Below are 18,171 nucleotides of genomic sequence, written 5' to 3'. Positions count from 1 at the left end.
AATTCCTCAACTTTTTAAAATTCTTTGAATAATTCCTACTTAAAACACCTAGGATTTTATAAACTTCTTTAAAATCCTAATTGAATACACTCGAATTTCTAAGAATTTTAGGTTGAATAAAGCTCAAGATTCATTTCATTGTGTAATAAAAGGGTAAATCGTCAAAATGGTTTCTGAGATTTGCATAACTCATCACTTTGGTCACTGAGATTCCAAATCGATAAAAGTGGTTTCTGAGATTGTCCACCATCCATCATTTTGGTCATTCCGTTAAAAACTCCGTTAAGTGTCCCAGAACTCTTGGTTGGAAGTTTGTGCAATTTTCAAAGCTTCGTAACTCAATCGTTTCTTAACCAAATTCGACCCATAATATATCAAAATGAAGATAAGAAAGTGTAGAATAAGATTATACCTATTTTGAAGCCCAATGATTGCCGGAGAATGCTGGAAAATAGCCTCAAAGTTGACTGGTCCGAGTGAAAACTTGAAAACTCGCCAGAAACTGGGTAAACTTTAAACGTTCATAACTTCTTCAATACTCAACGAAATCAAGTGATTAAAAAATGAAAATCATACTTCTCGACGAGAAAAAGAGAATGGTATCTTTTTTGATGGCTAACTCGCCGTGATTTGGCCGGAAGACGGCACGAAACTGGCTGTCTTGGTCTCGAGTTAGTCACTTTTGAGCCGTTTTCTGGCCAAACCACAGCGAGTTAGCTGTCAAAAAAGGTACCATTCTCTTCGTCTCATCGAGAAGTATGATTTTTGTTTTTGAATCACTTGATTTTGTTGAGTATTGAAGAAGTTATGAACGTTTAAAATTTATCCAGTTTTCGGCGAGTTTTCAAGTTTTCACTCGGATCAGTCAACTTTGAGGCTATTTTCTAACCATCTCCGGCAACCATTGGGCTTTGAAATTGGTATAATCTTATTCTATACTTTCCTATCTTTATTTTGATATATTATGGGTCGAATTTGATTAAGAAACGATTGAGTTACGAAACTTTGAAATTGCCCAAACTTTATGCCAAGAGCTCTGAGACACTTAACGGAGTTTTTAACGGAATGACCAAAATGATGGATGATAGACAATCTTAGAGACCACTTTTATCGATTTGGAATCTCATGAACCAAAGTGATGAGTTATGCAAATCTCAGGAACCATTTTGGCGATTTACCCGTAATAAAATTACATTGAAGGTAGGTGTATATACACAATACATTTTGCTTATTAACAAATCTTATATTATCTAACTCACTCAACTGTACTAACCAAAGCATAACAAACTTAAACCATTCTTATTTGGTGTAGTTACATACTACCCTTAATATGAATTAAAAGAATGAAAATTTTCAAAATCTCAATTGAAAACACTCCTTTTACTGTCTCTCGAATTCTCAGTTTCTACCTCCAATAATTCATCAACCCGCCGGAAAGTTTCTCTCTCATCACACTCTCTCTCTCTCTCTCTCTCTATTTACACAAAAAGATTAGTTCTTGAAGCTTGAGTATCTTCCGGTGGAGTTGAATGCATTGCCCAGGATGTAATTTTGGGCTAGCAAATATGTTACTTTTGTACTGAGATGTTGAGAGAATGAGTGGGTAATTGGTGGATTTTGGGTTCTGGGCAGCCGTAGTTTAGCTCCATTGATATGTTGGGTTGCTGAGAAGCAGCATGTAACACTCACCCCCTATTTATAAAAATATATGTATGTAATTACCCTAAAACATTTTAAATATATTATTTTGGTCCCATTTTATCTACCCAATCTGAAAAATTTAACATTGTATTCTTTCTCCCTCAAGCTGCCACGTGGCAGCACCCCCTTCACTCTCTCTGTCCCCCCGTGAAGCCCCTTCCTTCTTCTTTTTCGTTTTCTGTCTTTCTGTCTCTCCCTCTCAGCTCTCTCTCATATCTCTTCTCTCCCTCTTCTCTGCACCGCAGCAGCACGCACGCACGCAGGCGTACGCGAGGAAGCCACTCATCATCATCATCTCGTCCTGCTCTCTCTCCCTCTCGTGTCTGCGAACACAGAAAACCGGAAAGGATCTCCGGCGAGATTTTTATATTTTCCGGTTAGGTAAGCCTCAAATCCCTCTCTTTCGTCCTAGAATCTTGTGAGAATGGGTTCTAATTGGTTTTATTTCGTGATTTTTGGAGGTTTTAGGATGAAAACAAACTCGGGTGTAGGAACACCCATTTCCGGCGAGGAACCCGCCACTTTCGAGGCAATTTCAGGCCAAACCACGGCGAGTTGGCCGGCGTGCAAGGTATCAATCTCTTCGTCTCGTCGAGTACTACAACTTTCCTTTTTGTTTCACCCAATTGCGTTGAGTATTGAAGAAGTTATATCCATTTGAATCTTACCCAGTTTCCGGCGACCTCCGAGGCTTTCGAAGCATTTTCTGGCCAAACCACGGCGAGTTAGACGTCGTGTGAGGTACCATTCTCTTTTTCTCTTCGAGGGCTACAACTTTCGTTTTTGTCTCGCTTGATTTCGTTGAGTAGTGACAAAGTTATGGCCGTTTAAAGTTGGATGATTTTCCGGCCGAATTTTCGGCCTTCTCCTTCGACAAACCCAGGCCATCCGACCTCCTCTCACCCACGGGCCTTAGCCCGTTTTGGACCAACCCAATCCCCTGGCCCGTTTCATTTTTATTTTTTATTTATATTGTTTTAAAGACCCAAAGGGCCTTGGGCCAATTCCTTTTAATTAGGGCCTAAAGCCCAGCCCTTTGGTGAGGCCTTAGGGCCGGCCTATGTGTGTGTGTGTTGTGTGGGCTGTGCACTGCATGTGCAGCCCGTGTGTGTGTGTGTTTGTGGTGTGTGTGTGTGTTTGGGTTTAAGCCCAAACCCCATTTCTTCACCCTAAAGCCTTTTCACCCTAAAACCCTTTTAACCCAAAAACCCTAGGTTTCTAAAACCCAATAGATCCTAATCCTATTTAACCTAAACCCTAATCCGGATTTCAAGCCTAAAACCCGTTAGACCTAATTTGACCATTGACCCCCGGTCAACGTTGACTTTAGGGTTGACTTTTCGGGTTTTCGTCCGGGACTCTTTTTAGGGTAATTTGACGTTCTGAATCCGTTTCTGATGTCCGTTTTCCCAAATTCAATTGCTATTATATAGTTTTATTTATTGGACTCTTTATGTGCTTATGGGCAATTATAGTGGCGTTCCTTCTTCGATAGGTTGCGTGGCTTTTCGACGGCGAAGTACTGTGAGTGGACCCCTTCTAAAAATGCATGTTTTAATAGTAGAAATGCATACATGAAAAGTATGATTTGATGATTACGTTTTATGAAACGTTTTGTGAGATAACATGCTTACTAAGGCTAGTTTGAATTATTACTATTTTTCCTATAACCCATGTTCTTATAGAATATCTGATGGATGACGATATGATATTTAGAACATGTTTCGAACACCTCTTTATAGTATAGATGATGGATGACTTTATACTATGAAGTTGTTTTTCAATATATATATGTTCAATGGTTTTGTACTTACCTAGTGGTCCTTTCCGCTACGGGACGTAGGGATAGATTCCGGTCCGTCCCGGGCGACGGTTTGGTGTTGGCATAGGGCCTGGAGTGTGTTTCCTCTGGCTATTTAGCACAGGGACGGGGAGCCGGCATGGGGCCTGAAGTGTATTTTCCTCTGACTGTCTGCTCAGAGACAGGGAGCCGGCATGGGGCCTGGGGGTTATCGGACAATTCACTAGTGATTATTATATATGAGTTATGATTTGAGACATTGCACGACATGCTAGGTTTCGGAAAACCTATGTTTAACATTATATATGTGTTTTCATAAAACCTGGGGGTTAGTACGTTGATAACTGTTTTATTATATATATATCAACTTGGTCCACTCATGTTTGTTTTGCGCCCCCTTCAGGACTTAGAATCGAGGCATACAATTCCGGCATCAAGGCACTTCCGCATCGGCATCTTCGAGTCCTCTTGGTGTGGGACTCATTCTTTTATTCATTCCATTTTATATCATTCTTTTAGTGTTCTAGTTAGTTGTATGCTCTGAACACGTTCCTTAAATGCATATTCTTTACTCTTTTATATTATAAACCTTATCAATTCCTTGTTTTCAGCATTTGCACTCAATAAATGGCTTTCGTCACCCTCGGGTGTCGGCTAGCACGTGCCTATCTTGATATTCGGGGAATTATCGGGATCGGGGCGTGTCACAGCAGCACAGACGAGCCTGAGAAGAAGAAGCTGCAGTGTCTGGGTTTTGGACGTGGCATGACGTCAGACCACTCAGGTGCAAGGTCGGGCAAGTCTTGCCCGATTGAGTAGTCCGGCACAATTGGGCCCACGTGTAACCCAGGCCCTAACCTCAACTCAAGTAATACGTTAAAAATGAAGAAAATTAACTCGAGATTTAGGTGGTGGCTCTAGCACCAAGTGTGCTTAACTTACTGTCGAAGGAACTAAAATACAGAGTCTTGTGCATTCGTAAGAGGTGTCATTTTTTGTGTTTCATAGATTAGCGTACAAAGTCTTGAACTTTATCTTTCCCTCCTTCAAATATTGGATGAGTTCAATTGAAATTGTCGACAGAGGCTGAGAGTTCTCACCGGAGCAACTGTTCATGGATCAATTCGATGATGAAGCCAAACCTGATCGTAGGAGGGTACGTACGAGACTCTCACAAAAAATTGGATTAGAAAACAAAAGGTGTAGCTTCAGAGGACAACGACGAGAATTTTGCAAGCCTTAGAAAAAAAATTTCATTCATTGATCAATAATTACGTCACTGGAGAGCTCATAATTCATGTTGTTACAGTTTCTTCACGAACTTATTGGCCGAATTCACCCTAAAACCATGGATTATGACAAGCAAATCAAATTCCGATCTAACATCGGAGATTTCATTGCTTCAAGTTCAAATCTTTCCCTCATTGTAGTCTCCTTTCGTATAGAATTGTTATTGCTTGCAAAATAAATATCTCAAACCCTAACTTCAACACCTTAATCATAGAGTTGTTTGCACGTATTGATTCTTGGGTGCAAGCATCTATTGAAAATCATTTTGCAAGGGAAAATAATTTCCGCACACTTAATTCAATTCAAACACCAAAAATAAACATAGTGAAGAAAAGGGATGCACGGAAGTCACTTCACTTTTGCAAAGTGTACAACGTGCCTGACTGGAAGAGCTATAAACTGCTGCACAAACTAAAAGGCAAACGGCTTGCATATCATGTTTGAATAGTTTATAAGTGACATAAAGTGGAAAGTTTTGTATAGAATCTGATCATATATAAACCCTAGAAAGTTTTGCAGAAACTACATATGCTACAAAGGACCGGAAAACACTTGCACCGCACCACAGAAACAGAACAAACAAGTGACCTAATGTAAGAAAAGGCAGCTACAGTTATAGGTTTCATGAGTTTTATACTGTTTCTCGATTGATGGATTCAATGCTCCAATTGGGTTCGGCGCTGCTGGGTTCCTCGGTGGAGATCCGTAAGTTCTTCTTGTGGAAGTCGTATAGAGTTTGCCGGTGGCCAACGCTTATATACGTTATGCCTGCCTTTTCAATCTGCTGATATAAATGAACCTGCCAACAGAAGCACAACCGGGAGATCATCATTACGACTTATGTCATGTTATCTTCATAGTGATTCAACAACTATGCTTCTAGGCCTCATGGGAAAAAAATTGAAGCAGGTGGACATCCTGTGCATATGATATCGAATGAGTGGTACAAAACCAACACTTCCAAAAGACTTGGAACAAGTTCATTAGCTTATGCGTATCAACGGATTATAGACTAGATTATTCGTTTCAGGTGTTTGTGTACATAGCGCGAAGTTTGACTAAATGCGTTAGGGACAATTCCCGAAGATACTCTGGACTGAAAAGTCCAATACATGTGGGAAGGACTAGGAAGATAAACAAATGAACCTTGAAATTCTTAGGAAAGAGTGTGGTAATACCTCGTTGGCTTCATCTAAAGCACTGGTAGATTCATCCAGTAGAACTAATTGTGGTTTCGAAAGCAGTAAACGTACAAAAGCAAGGCGTTGCTGCTCTCCAAGGGAGAGAACACTAGACCAGTCATTTGAAGTATCCAAACTGCTGAATCGGGATAATAAATTGCCAAGTCGGACATCCTCCAAAACCTGTATCAGGTCCTCCGTTGTGGGCTTACTAGGCTTTTCACTCGTATGTTCTGATTTTGGTGCCTGCTTCGAGAAAGGAAGTGATCCTGCAAGAATTACAAAACAATTGTCACAGCTGATTATTGATGAAATTGAGTTCCACCATAAAACCAATTGGCAATATGGGAAGTAACTCAAGACCATAAATCACATAGCAAACTTAGCAATGTGGGGAGTAGCCCAAGACCATAAAAGCACATAGCAAACCTTGTCCCTAACCGATGTGGGACAACTCTCAACACGCCCCCGCACGTGTGGCCGATTTTCAAGCCTACACGTGGACAACAATTGGGTGACGTGAAGCGTGTGTGGCCGTTTGACTTCACACGAGGACAACCCGCTCTGATACCATGATGAAATTGGGATTCCACTATAAAACCAATTTGCAATATGAGAAGTAGCCCAAGACCATATAAGTACATAGCAAACCTTGTGCCTCATCATCGATGTGGGACAACTCTCAACAATTATAGCTTCCTCAGCAGTCAGCATACATACCATGTGGCAAAAGGAGTTGAAGTCCATACCAGTTGGTTTAGTACCGTCGGTTGTGGAAATCGCATCCTCAGCCCATGTAGGATAAAGCAACTGTTGGCGAAGTGTTCCCAATACCATATATGGTTTTTGAGGAAGGAAAAATATGCCTTCATAATTCCTATTTGAGGGCCTTCCAAGTTCCCCATATTTATCACTACCAGTATCTATCTCAAGAACTACTACACCAGAAGAAATGGACGGTTGATTATCTTCAACGTCCTTCACATAGAATATGATTTTTCCTTTTCCAGTACTCCAAAGACCACACATAGCTCTTAACAAAGATGTTTTACCGCTTCCACTTGGTCCTGTTACCTGTTCAAATGATCATGTACGGGAAAAGTTCTTCAGCTCCGTGTCAAGATATACTTAGTAAACTAATGATAAATTCAATAGATCAATGGAGTTACTAACCAATAAATGCTCATTCTTGTTGATTACCAACGATAAATTCCTAACCAATGCAGTACCACTTGGAGTCTCCACGGTCAAGTGCTCTATATCCACTAACTTTTGTTGCTTTTCTATGGGAATGGATCCATTTGACTCCGGTTCCGGTAAACTTTTGACGTTACTATATATCAGACTTATCCCTTCCGAGGGGTCAGAATGACGTTCCGGGTTGCTGCTATCCAACAAATCGTCAAATTCACCTGTATGTTTTAGATATCACTAGGCAAATAAGTGTTTACAGTTAAAACACACCTACGCCACTAAAGATCTCCTTGCGTGGAGTCAGAAGAGAAAGCATTGCCATATTGGACATCATAAGTCAATTTATTAACAGTCAGACAGTATGACAAGGTACATATTATTATGAATCTGTAAACGATTGAATAAATCTAATCAACTTCAAGAGTTAACCTCAGAACTTCGAGTATTATGGTGAAGAGTAGAAAAGTTGAGTGGAAATTTTGGTAACAAATATTATTGAAGATGGCTTCAGATGACCTGAACAAGTACAAAAAGTTATACGATGTGGGCAAATGATGTCTGTAAGAAAACGTGTCAGTATTTTGTCAATGTCTTTCTAGTGGGAGTCTCATGCATATTCATTTAATTTTAAGACCCCGTTGTATCACGCAAATTAGACAGCTTCCTTATGAAGTTCTATCTGGTCAAATCAAAGTTACGCAACAGATCCTCATTATGTGTGTGTGTGTGTGTGTATAAAGATACAGAGACAATACCAAGTCGATCAATTACAGCTGCAAATGCACTGATAGTCTGAAATTGGTAGACAATAAGGGAGAAGTCTGCAAGAATATGACTGAAAGCAGATACTGACTGATTAATGACACCAAACGCAATTTTGCCTGAGAAATACATAGGAGCAACAACAGCAGCGGGAATAATCTGAATGAGATAGCTGTATCCACTAGTGAAAAACTCGAGATTTCTTGAACATATCAACAATTTCTGCAAGGTTGGAATATGAGTTAAAACACAATCACTTGGATGTGCATGGCATAACAATCAACACGCATAGTAATTTTAAATCAGTAAATATATTAAATGTAAACAGAACATGCTCTAGATCAATCCTCGCAGGCATCTGTGTACCAAAAGTAACTTAAAAAAAACCAGCAAGTCCTAAGCATAACTGTATAGTTCTTAGGCATAATGATGCAGCTCAGTCTCTTGAATGAGCCACCGATATCACAGTGACATCAACAGAGATTCAACAGAGATCAAGACCCAGGCACTGAAGTCTAAATATCAGAAACAACGTGATCAATTTTGAAAACTGGAACATGATGCTTATCAGATGAGATACATGTATATAACGTACTTAAGAAATCAAACGCATGCTTACAAATTAAATTATAGACGCTAAGTAACACATGTTTAGCATCTTCATCTTTCTTGCTTCTTGAATAAGGGTAATGAGAGCCCATACATGGTGATACACTGATAATAAACCTATGTTGTGAAGAAAAATTACATGTAGAAAAACAGATTTTTTTAGTGGATGTTGAAGTTGTTTATAGGGGTTATCAGTAGGCATCATCAATAATCCAATGACACCAGCGCATCTGCCATAAATCGATCCAAGTTTATTTAAAGTAGATCATGTAGTTTAAAGTGAGTACACTAGACACAACAATATTGCGTAAAATTAAATTTGTGAGAGAAAAAGGAGTCTTCAGTGTAAATGAAAACAGAAGAAGATAAAATTATTCATACGCTCATATTTATGAAAGCACTTGTGAAGCGTTGTAGCAAAAGTTGCATTTCATTTGCTTCACCACTATAGAAAGCAATGGATTCAGCATTTTCTCTGACGCGCATGTTAGGAATGTCGGTACTACAAGATAGAGAATGCACAAAGTAAAGTAGAAAATGGACACCAAAAATTTATGTGGTTCGGCAATTTATGCCTACGTCCACCAAACAAGGATCAATCTTCACTATATGAAAAGATGAGTACAACAAGAGTAGTCTTACCAAGCCAAAGACAAGGCTTGATGGATACAAGAAAGTAGGACACACACTTTCTATCACACTAAACTTCACTCACACAATGTGTAGTGGAACACTCTCACTCTCACTCTTGGAGTGGAACTCTAGCTTTGGACTTGATCCTTTGCTACTCACTACTCTCTTGATTTGTTGGTTCACTACAACATCACACCCATATTTATAGGTGAGGGTTTGGCATTCTACTAGTTTCTAGTGTATTCTTCAAACCTCTAGCATAGAAAGATCTAGACTAGCCACAAAAGTGTGGCTTCTAGATCTTTCCATTTGCAACCAAGGAAGCTAGTACTCTCTAGCTTCTTCCATCAACTTAATAACATGCTAGAATTGTCTAGCATGCTCCAGCCATCTCTCTTGCTTACTAGAATAATCTAGAACATTGATCATGGGCTGGACCATATACCAACAGCGCACAAGTCCATAACGAAAATCAGCTTCCTTTTTCTCTTGCATGAAGTTTAAAGAAACCAAATTCTGAAAACACGGATACAACGTTTTCATTAAACCGAGTTCCAATTGCATACAACATAGGAAATACTTTTTGGTTAAACAGAGGTAAAGTTACCTTTCCAAGAAAGATACTTATGACTGTTCCACCAATTGAATATACAAATAGAACAACAAACAGCGGAGGATAGATACTGAATAAGATGTTACTGAACGAGATGAGATCTATCACAGCACTGAAAAGTGTTACGGAGAGGTATAGGGCAATCTCTGTGAACGAATTTAGATCATCAACAATGCGTTGATCTGGATTATCAATGATTGATTGGGATTGAATTTTATAAAAGGTTTGGTCGCTTAGGTAACGATCCAGGTAATATTTTGTCATCCAAGCTCTCCACCTCAAAGAAAGAGTTTGTCTTGCATAATATCGCAACACAAAAATCTGCACAAAAAGTTGTCAACTCATGTAACAAATATATCAACATCAGTAAGACCAGGTCATTGTTCCCATGACCACATAACTGCATAGGCAAACGAATCAACAACAATCGTACGAGTATGAACCCATTGGCGATGATCAAAATGCAAAGAAGTGGAAACTTGTGAACAGAATACCCGAAAAGCTAACCTAGCAACTTTTAAGCTTTTTCCATTGTGGGTTGCAATTTACTGGCATAAACCTCTCGCATTAGTTTCACCATTCATTGTTCTTTTGTGGCCTTCTTTTTTGACAAAATCTTAACAACTGCCTTTTTGTATCTTCCTTTCTTGTGATTACAGGAGGATGAAGGCGAAGACCCCAAAAAAGGGGAAAAAAAACTAAGCAGAGGAAGTACTCACCGGAATTCCACCGGCAAATGCAGCTAAGTAGTAAAGCAGCTGCTTCGTGAATTGTTTTTGGTTCTTGTCTTCAAATTATCATCAAAATCCAATTATGGAAGCAAAGAGGAAACAAAATTCAGTAAAAAAATTAACTTAATTAATTACCAATAAGATTAACAAATTAGAGAGTGACCGGCAATGGCGTTATAGAAGTCACGGCCGAGGAAATTGAAGCAGACGCTGATACCGGTGGTGGCGAGAGAGAGAGCGAAGACTACGGCGAGCCTTATCCTCGCTTGTACCTTGTCATCGGAGGACCAATAGGGAGCCGCCACCTTCCAGAATCTTCGGAGAAGCGGTCGCAGTTTAGGCACCTCCCTTTGCTGCAATAATGCGACCAGCTCATGAGGAAGAAGAAGAAGAAGAATAGTATCAAATCAAAGAGCAAAAGTAAAGAGAGAGTGGACCTTTTCTGTAGCTGGCGGAACTGGCGGCGGCACTGTAGAGCCCGAGGCGGCTGCACAGCGCCCAGGTGATGAGTCGACGTCTTTGCTCCTCTCTCTCCTCCTCATCATCCAATTGCAGCCGCTTCTACTAGTGGTGGACATGGTGGACAATGATGGAAATCTGGAGAAGAGGAGCCAATGAGCATGCGAGGTCGTTGCTCCTCTTTCGACTCCGACGCTCACTCTCACTCCAATGTGGCGGCAATGGCGGTAGTTGGGGGAGTTATAGGCGGAGGAGGATCAGAGTGAGAAAGTGCCTGCATTATCATTTTTTCCATTTGTCTTCTCTCTTTTTGTTTAATTCTCCAGTGATTGAACTGATTTTCCTTGGGATTTTCCTTCCATCCAAACAAGTCCAGGTGTGATAGTGTGATTAGCATTGCAAATGTCAAATGAAATGAGTATCTACCTGCAGACTGCAGTGCAGATTCTCTGAAAATAAAAATTAACCATTTCAGCAGTTTTCATCGTACGAATGAGACCAATTATACAACGCCACCGCTAACGGTAATCCGTCCTGCTGCATATCGGCATATCCGCTACGTAAAATAAATTGTCCAAGCAAGGCAACTGATATTAAATTTTTTTTTTTTAAAATTACAAAAATAATTTGTTGGCTCCTTTTCTCCGCCAATCTCCTGGCTCGTTTTCTCCGTCAATCTCTGTTGACCTCTTCCACTCCTCCCTCTTTTTCTTCGTCTATCTTTCTCTCTCGAATTCTCAGTTTCTAGCTCCCATCAATTCACCAACCTGATGGCAAGTTTCTCTCTCATCACTCTCTCTCTCCCCTCTTTCTATCCACAAAAAATTAGTTCTTGAAATTCTTGAAGCTAGAGTTTCTTTCCGTGGAGTTGAAAGCATTGCCCAGGATGTAATTATGGGCTTGCAAATATGGTATTCGTACCGTGACGTTGAGAGAATAAGTGGGTAATGTTGTGCCTTGGCCCGTTTGTCAGTGCGGAAACGAGATTCATATTACAACCTCACCAAATCACACTCAGTTGAACAAAATAAAATACAAGAAATAAAGACACCGAGAAATTTACGAGGTTCGGCAAAAATCCTGCCTACGTCCCCGGAGATATATTGCTTTTCACTATGAGAATAACAGTACAAGTAAACATGAGTTAAATCGACATAACCCAATCCCAAATCCCTTGTACACCCACTCATAGAATTTTACTAAGAGCCTCACTCTCCCCAAGAGTTTCTCACTCTCACTCTATATTTTCTCTCCTTTGTATTCTCCTTCAGATGCTCTCTCAATGCATTTCTAAATGCACAAATATTGCATCTAGTTATAGACATACACTAACAACTATGCCAACAAACAAGACCAAAAAGTCTTAAGTTCACATGACATAATTATCACCTAGCCTACCTAGCATGCATCAAAGTCTATACCTAGTCTATAAAGTACAACTTTTCTCCATTTGTCATTTAATACATATAAAATAAAACATGCACAATTGTGTGCAAGAAACCACAAAATCAAGTCTTGCTTCCAACTTTGCTTGTGGTAGTCACCATGTCTTCTCTTGAAACAAGACATCCATGCCACAACCGAAAGCCTAACACAAAGTGGCTACTGCCATTTCCCTGTAGCACTCAGAAAGTTACACTATCAAAATTGTTGCCAACTCATAAGTATATGAGCCAAACACAACAGGTAATTGGTGGATTTTGGGTTCTGGGCAGCTGTAATTTGGCTCCATTGATATGCTGAGTTGCTGAGAAGAAGAAGCACATACGAGCAAGAGAAGAAGTAGCTGCAGTGTTTGGGAATTTAGAAAAATATTAAAATTTTTGATCATGAATTGAATTTGAGTTTTATCACAAATGATCTTTAAAATTAACTTATCCGAATTAAAAATCGATCAATGTAGTGTTTGAATACGATTGTTTAAAATCAATATCGTCATTTCGTTAGAATCCTATCAAAATTTATGTTAGTATCTGATGTGAGACATATATAGATCCACAAGTCTAATTAAATACTACCACATTTAGACCTGTCACATTTATGCTTATGTGTTGCCACACTTGGGCCATGTAGAAAAAAAAAATTTAATTATTACTTTGAAAAAATAATTTTTTAATTAAAAAAATGTTTACCTTCTTCTTCCCCTCCACCGGAATATCTACCTCCATCTCCTCCTTTCTCCATTGCCACCACCCATTCAAACTTTAAGCAACAACCTCCACTCATTTCCCTTAGAATCCTCAACCCAAATGATTTCCTCAAAATTGGAGTCGAGCTCGAGCGGGATGAACCTATATTCTGAGCTGGAGCTGGAGTGGGACGAACCCATGTTCTGGAGCTGGAGCTGGAGTAGAATAACCCAATTGATTTCCTTATTCGACGCCAAACTCCATTGATCACCCTAAAATCCCTAATTCTTATACCACAAACCCATATTCTCAAGACCCCAAATTTACACGCCCCGATCCCAACATACGTCGCAAATTGACACGTGGCAAAGGAAAAATAACATTCGTTGAATATGACATACCATACGGAATGAAATATTTTAACTGCAACCCAAACTAAAAAGAAGGTGGCTAAGTTCTTCACAAGATATTTACAAATATGTACATCCCAAAAAGAAGTATTATCTTTGATTTACTAAGAACAAGTTTGAAGTGCTCAAAAGAAAGTCCCAAAAGATAAGGTACAAGAGTGAATCAAGGGTAACCTAACGCTCCACGTGTTTGATAACTTCACTGCTACCCCCACTTACGGACTTCTCGGAGTCTAATCAAACCTGTCACCTGTATGGTCAATGCCTACACCATCGAAATGGTGCATCGGGCAAACATCAACTCGGTTAAGCTGCGAAGCTCGTGTGAGTGACAATAATACAAAGTATGTGATACAATAATAAAACCAGCCATCAATCACAATTTATAAACCTTGAATATAAATCATGCATGAGAAATCAATACCAAACTTTTGAAAACTTCGAAGGAGTCACCCAGACATTCAACAATTCATCTGAAACAATCACAACATCTCACAACCATATTCTCATACAACACAATGAAAGGTAGGGTTAGGGCGACATAGTTTGGCCGAAACCTACACCTTTGAAGCTATCTCAATCCAAACTCAATAAAACTCAAGGTGGACACGATCCCGGACCATCACTCAACGGAATCGCGAAAGACCAACAACCATAATGTATAACGGCTCAAAGAAATGAGACAAGCACAAGTTACTTAATTTACAAAAGCTCAACCAAGGGAAATAAGGCACAAATACTAAATTTAGAACGAATCAATGAAGCGGGAAATAAAAAAATATCGAAGCAACAAATCCCCATCACAATGGGTTAACGGCCAACCACTAGCCTTCACATTTCGTCACATCATGCCAATCAAACAAATCAAAGCATATTTCAATATACACACATCAAATCTCATTTCATAACTTGAATCAATGGCTAAGCATTAAAAATAACAATTCAATAGAAAACATATATATAAAACCAAGTCATATCCACACAGGATAACAATTACGAAAACAAGGTAATCACCAATATCACATATGTTAAAGTCACTCACCTGGAGTCCGCACTAATGCACCCTAGCACGAGAGTCAAGGCATCACGTTTTATCACTGCCTAAACAAGGTACAAGTCAACATTTAGATTTCCTTCGATAATTCACATACTTAAAAACTCTCATATGTCTCCCACAACAACATTTAATGAGGAATCAAACCGTCATTCTAAGGTAGGGTCCATGATCTTACGTCACTTATTCTGTAAGATCCAATCACTAGGTTTTCCCTTGCAAGTTCCTAAGGTCCTTAAACAATATCTACCATAGCATACTAAAATTGGGTGTCAATTCAATGGTAAGATTGTCAATTGTTAGAATAATCAAGTGGTGAACCTTATCAATAATATACTCTACCAACAATATTTTCATAAATCAAATGTCACACATTGGGAAATTTGATTTTTTCCAAAAATTCTCAAATTTTACAAGAATGAAGATCTCAACAAATAGAGTAAACTTTATATCTGTGGTCGAGTCCAATTTGGCCGGAAAGGCCCTCAAATTGGCTCGCACCCATCGAAACCCTAAGGTGGGTGTTCTTCAATTCGGCTTCCTTGGTATTCCAACGCCCCACCCACCAGTTGGGTCTTGTTCCTAGGTCTAAGGGAAGTTGATTAAGGGTGATGGTGAATGATGATACTCTCCTGAACGACAATTTGTCAAGAAGAACCCTCGGGTTCTCCTGTGGAGTTCTACCCGAATTAGGCCTTAAAAAATCCTTGATTTTTGGTGGAGATGGAAAGAAGAAGATAGTTGAGCAAGTTGCAGGTGAAGGAGATAGGAAAATTAGATGAGAAATGGAGGAATTGGCCTGAAATTGGCCGGTTTGAAAGTGTGCTGGTGGAGCACACAGGTTCACAAATAGGAGAGGAAGATTTTTGCTTTTCTCCCTTTAATTGGTCCTTTCTACCCTCCAAAAATCTGATTGTCCCTTTTTTATTATTAGACTAACTTAACTTTCAGCCCACATGTGGAAATTAAACAATTCCCACAATCTATAATTCACAACTTCAAACGTTAGCAACTATACCGTTATAATTCAGACTCGCAAACGGCTTTCACCTATGCGTTCGTGTGTTCGAGATCTATTTAAAAACACTAGTTGTAACTTCGAAATATCAACGAAAGATAAAGATTGATTAAGAAACTTCCAACTCGATAACTAATCAATTACTAAACTTAAAATTAACGGAATTAAATTAACTAATAAAGATAACGTAATCGTGAAATACGAATTTAAAATACTAGATACGTAATGAATGGTGAAATTCCGGGGATGAGATTTTACAATCGACAACTTACGAAAATTATCCGGGGGTTTCCATTTCCGAGTAACATCTCCAAGTTCATGATTCCCCTCGGTTTCTCCTCACGCAATTGATCTGGGTCTCGATTCGACGGTCCAACCCTTATGAACAATTGTCAATGAGCTACCAGATTCAAATGAATTTTGATTTTAATTAAAAGGAAGATTGACGTGCAATCCCATTTGGTGTCATATAATCATATTTGCTACTGTGGTTGTTGCAATTGATGTTTGCAATTTGCTGTTGGGAATGCATCACATGACTATGTAGTAGCCATGGAATTCCAGGAGGATGACCCGCAGCACTTACCGTCCTCTCGTCCAATTCGTCATCGTAATTCCTCTGGGATTTCTTTCTGGATTCATGGGATCGTAATCCCTCGTCGTCCCTCTCGTAATTTACCCTTCTGGGATTTTTGAGTCGCAAATTCACTCTTAATTTTCTTTTATTTTTTAATCCATGTGGGACTCACATGTGTGCTACATTAGCACATTAACATAAATTTTGACGGATATGGATGCCATTGATTTGTAGCATCCATATTTAGAGACTACATTGATTGATTTTCAATTTCAAAAATTATCTTGATTGGATGGTCAATTTCAGATACCATTTGTGATAAAAATGCATAGAATTTTAACCAACAAAGAATTTTAGCCACAAGTATAAATTTTCATAACTTACCAAAACTTAACATAAAAATATTATAATGCTCTTTACTAGAGTTTATGGTTCTATCCCTTTTCCAAGTAAAAACCCTTCTCCCATTTTTCTCAATCCTTATTTCAAATTTCAATTCCTAATTTTCCTTGCTTTAAAATTGGCTAAGGAATTAAGTACATTGTTTTGTTGTGCGTTGTGGGTTTGATTCGGATGTTTTTGTTGTTAATTCTTTGATTACTTACTACTCAGAGGTGTGATGAGGGGTTTGGCGAGAGTTTTGTTTGACAGGATGCCGGAAAGAGAGATTGTGTAGTGGAATTCGATGATTGCAATTGCTTTGGAAAATTATGAACGCAAAAGTGAGTCAAACCCAATTACAAAGAGGGAAAATGGCTATCACTTGTGCTCTTTAACCTCTTCTTTTTTCTACAACTCCCAAACTCTCTCCCGCTCTCTCCCTTCTTCTTCCCGGACTAATTTCCCAATAAGAAGCTCTGCAGTCAACACCCAGAGACTCAAGTTTCCTTCACTGCAATTTCAGTCATAATCCTCTCTTCAAATACATAGTGTTTCTTTGCAAGAACCTGTCGTAGGATAAGCCCAAAACTCTAAAGCTCCAGAAATTGAAAATATTCAGAGCTCAGTTCGAAATTCCTGGTCTTTGTCGAAATGCTACATTTGGGTCAGGAGATATAGTTCAGTGTACCGGAATACAAGTGATACATCATGTATCATTATACAAGTTGTGAGATATTTATGTTAAAAAATTAACAAATCAAGAAATAAACTTCTCATGGCTTACATAATAATACGTAGTGTATCACGCGTATGACTAGACATAATGAAAAATTTCTCGTGGGTTAGAAGCTTTACAACTGTGTGCCTGACAAATGGTGTGAACGTAGTAGAGCAAAGTAAATGGGTGTAAACTCCAGGCATTATAGTATATTTATATCAAGTTTTAGTTAAAATTATAGAAAGTTATAATTGTTGGTTATAATTTTATTCATAATCTAAATTTTAACTATTTTTCCAAATTTTCCAATGTTTGAGATTTGGACGTGGCAGATGCCATCTTGACTTCAGACCACTCAAGTTGAATTTCAGTCAATTCTTGCCCTATTGAGTAGTCTGCTACAAATGGGCCCACATGTAAACCGATTAATGGGGTTGGGGTGAGAGGATTGTTGGGGTCTTGGGCTCGACTATGATATTTCGCGAGATTTACATAGGGGTAGAGCTGAAAATTACACTATGAAGCACCTCAAATACAAAGAGTCGTTGTTTTGTAAGAGGTGCCATTTTTCTTTGTTTTAAATATTAGCCTACGTCATTTAGTATTACAGTTTAATGATATTTCTCTTCACTTATAAGTAAGAAGTTTTAGATTTGATTATCGTTAAAAACAAATTTGAACCACATTATTTTAGCCAATTGAGAGGCATAACCCACCCTCATATCGTTTGTTAAAAAAAAAAGATTACCGTACAAAGTCTTGAAGTTTCTCTTTCCCTCCTCCACAGATTGGATGAGCTCAAATGAAAATGTCACAAACTGAAACGTACCTGGCCGAGAGTTCTCATTGGAGTAACTGATCATTCACGGATCAATTCGATGATGAAGCCAAACCTAATCGTAGGAGGGCA

The 18,171-nt window shown here is 38.9% G+C and overlaps 1 protein-coding gene and 1 long non-coding RNA gene across 3 annotated transcripts; one reads left to right on the top strand and one right to left on the bottom strand.

The window, feature by feature from the left end:
- The first annotated feature begins 1,916 nt into the window (after positions 1 to 1,916).
- Positions 1,917 to 5,093, top strand: LOC139188822 (uncharacterized). Of its 2 annotated transcripts, XR_011572146.1 has the most exons (6): positions 1,917 to 2,082; positions 2,170 to 2,272; positions 2,374 to 2,442; positions 3,197 to 3,225; positions 3,906 to 3,973; positions 4,114 to 5,093. It is a non-coding gene; the product is annotated as an uncharacterized lncRNA (long non-coding RNA). The 2 variants fall into 2 exon arrangements; XR_011572145.1 differs by having other exon boundaries at positions 3,197 to 3,973; positions 4,114 to 4,922.
- A 112-nt stretch (positions 5,094 to 5,205) lies between these two features.
- Positions 5,206 to 12,139, bottom strand: LOC103446022 (ABC transporter D family member 2, chloroplastic-like). The gene is made up of 11 exons (XM_070806705.1): positions 10,953 to 12,139; positions 10,679 to 10,868; positions 10,504 to 10,571; positions 9,779 to 10,105; positions 9,617 to 9,687; positions 8,920 to 9,013; positions 7,923 to 8,151; positions 7,147 to 7,385; positions 6,723 to 7,047; positions 5,971 to 6,242; positions 5,206 to 5,591 (listed from the first exon to the last, which is right to left on the bottom strand). Exons 6-11 carry the CDS (start codon positions 8,965 to 8,967, stop codon positions 5,424 to 5,426), a joined length of 1,281 nt encoding a protein of 426 aa, XP_070662806.1. The 5' UTR covers positions 8,968 to 9,013; positions 9,617 to 9,687; positions 9,779 to 10,105; positions 10,504 to 10,571; positions 10,679 to 10,868; positions 10,953 to 12,139; the 3' UTR covers positions 5,206 to 5,423.
- Positions 12,140 to 18,171: the final 6,032 nt, after the last annotated feature.

The sequence above is a fragment of the Malus domestica genome, chromosome 10, assembly GCF_042453785.1.
Source record: "Malus domestica chromosome 10, GDT2T_hap1".
In the NCBI taxonomy this organism is placed as follows: Eukaryota; Viridiplantae; Streptophyta; class Magnoliopsida; order Rosales; family Rosaceae; genus Malus; species Malus domestica.
The sequence above is the reverse complement of the archived record's forward strand: the minus strand, read 5'-3'. Positions and strand labels throughout refer to the sequence as shown.

Coding starts and splice junctions, on each gene's coding strand:
- LOC103446022 (XM_070806705.1), bottom strand. CDS start 8,967: ATGCAACTTTTGCTACAACGCTTCACAAGTGCTTTCATAAATATGAGC. Junction 7,386..7,922: donor AGCTGTAATTGATCGACTTG/GTATTGTCTCTG, acceptor TAAAACATACAG/GTGAATTTGACGATTTGTTG. Junction 5,592..5,970: donor CTTTAGATGAAGCCAACGAG/GTATTACCACAC, acceptor TTCTGTTGGCAG/GTTCATTTATATCAGCAGAT.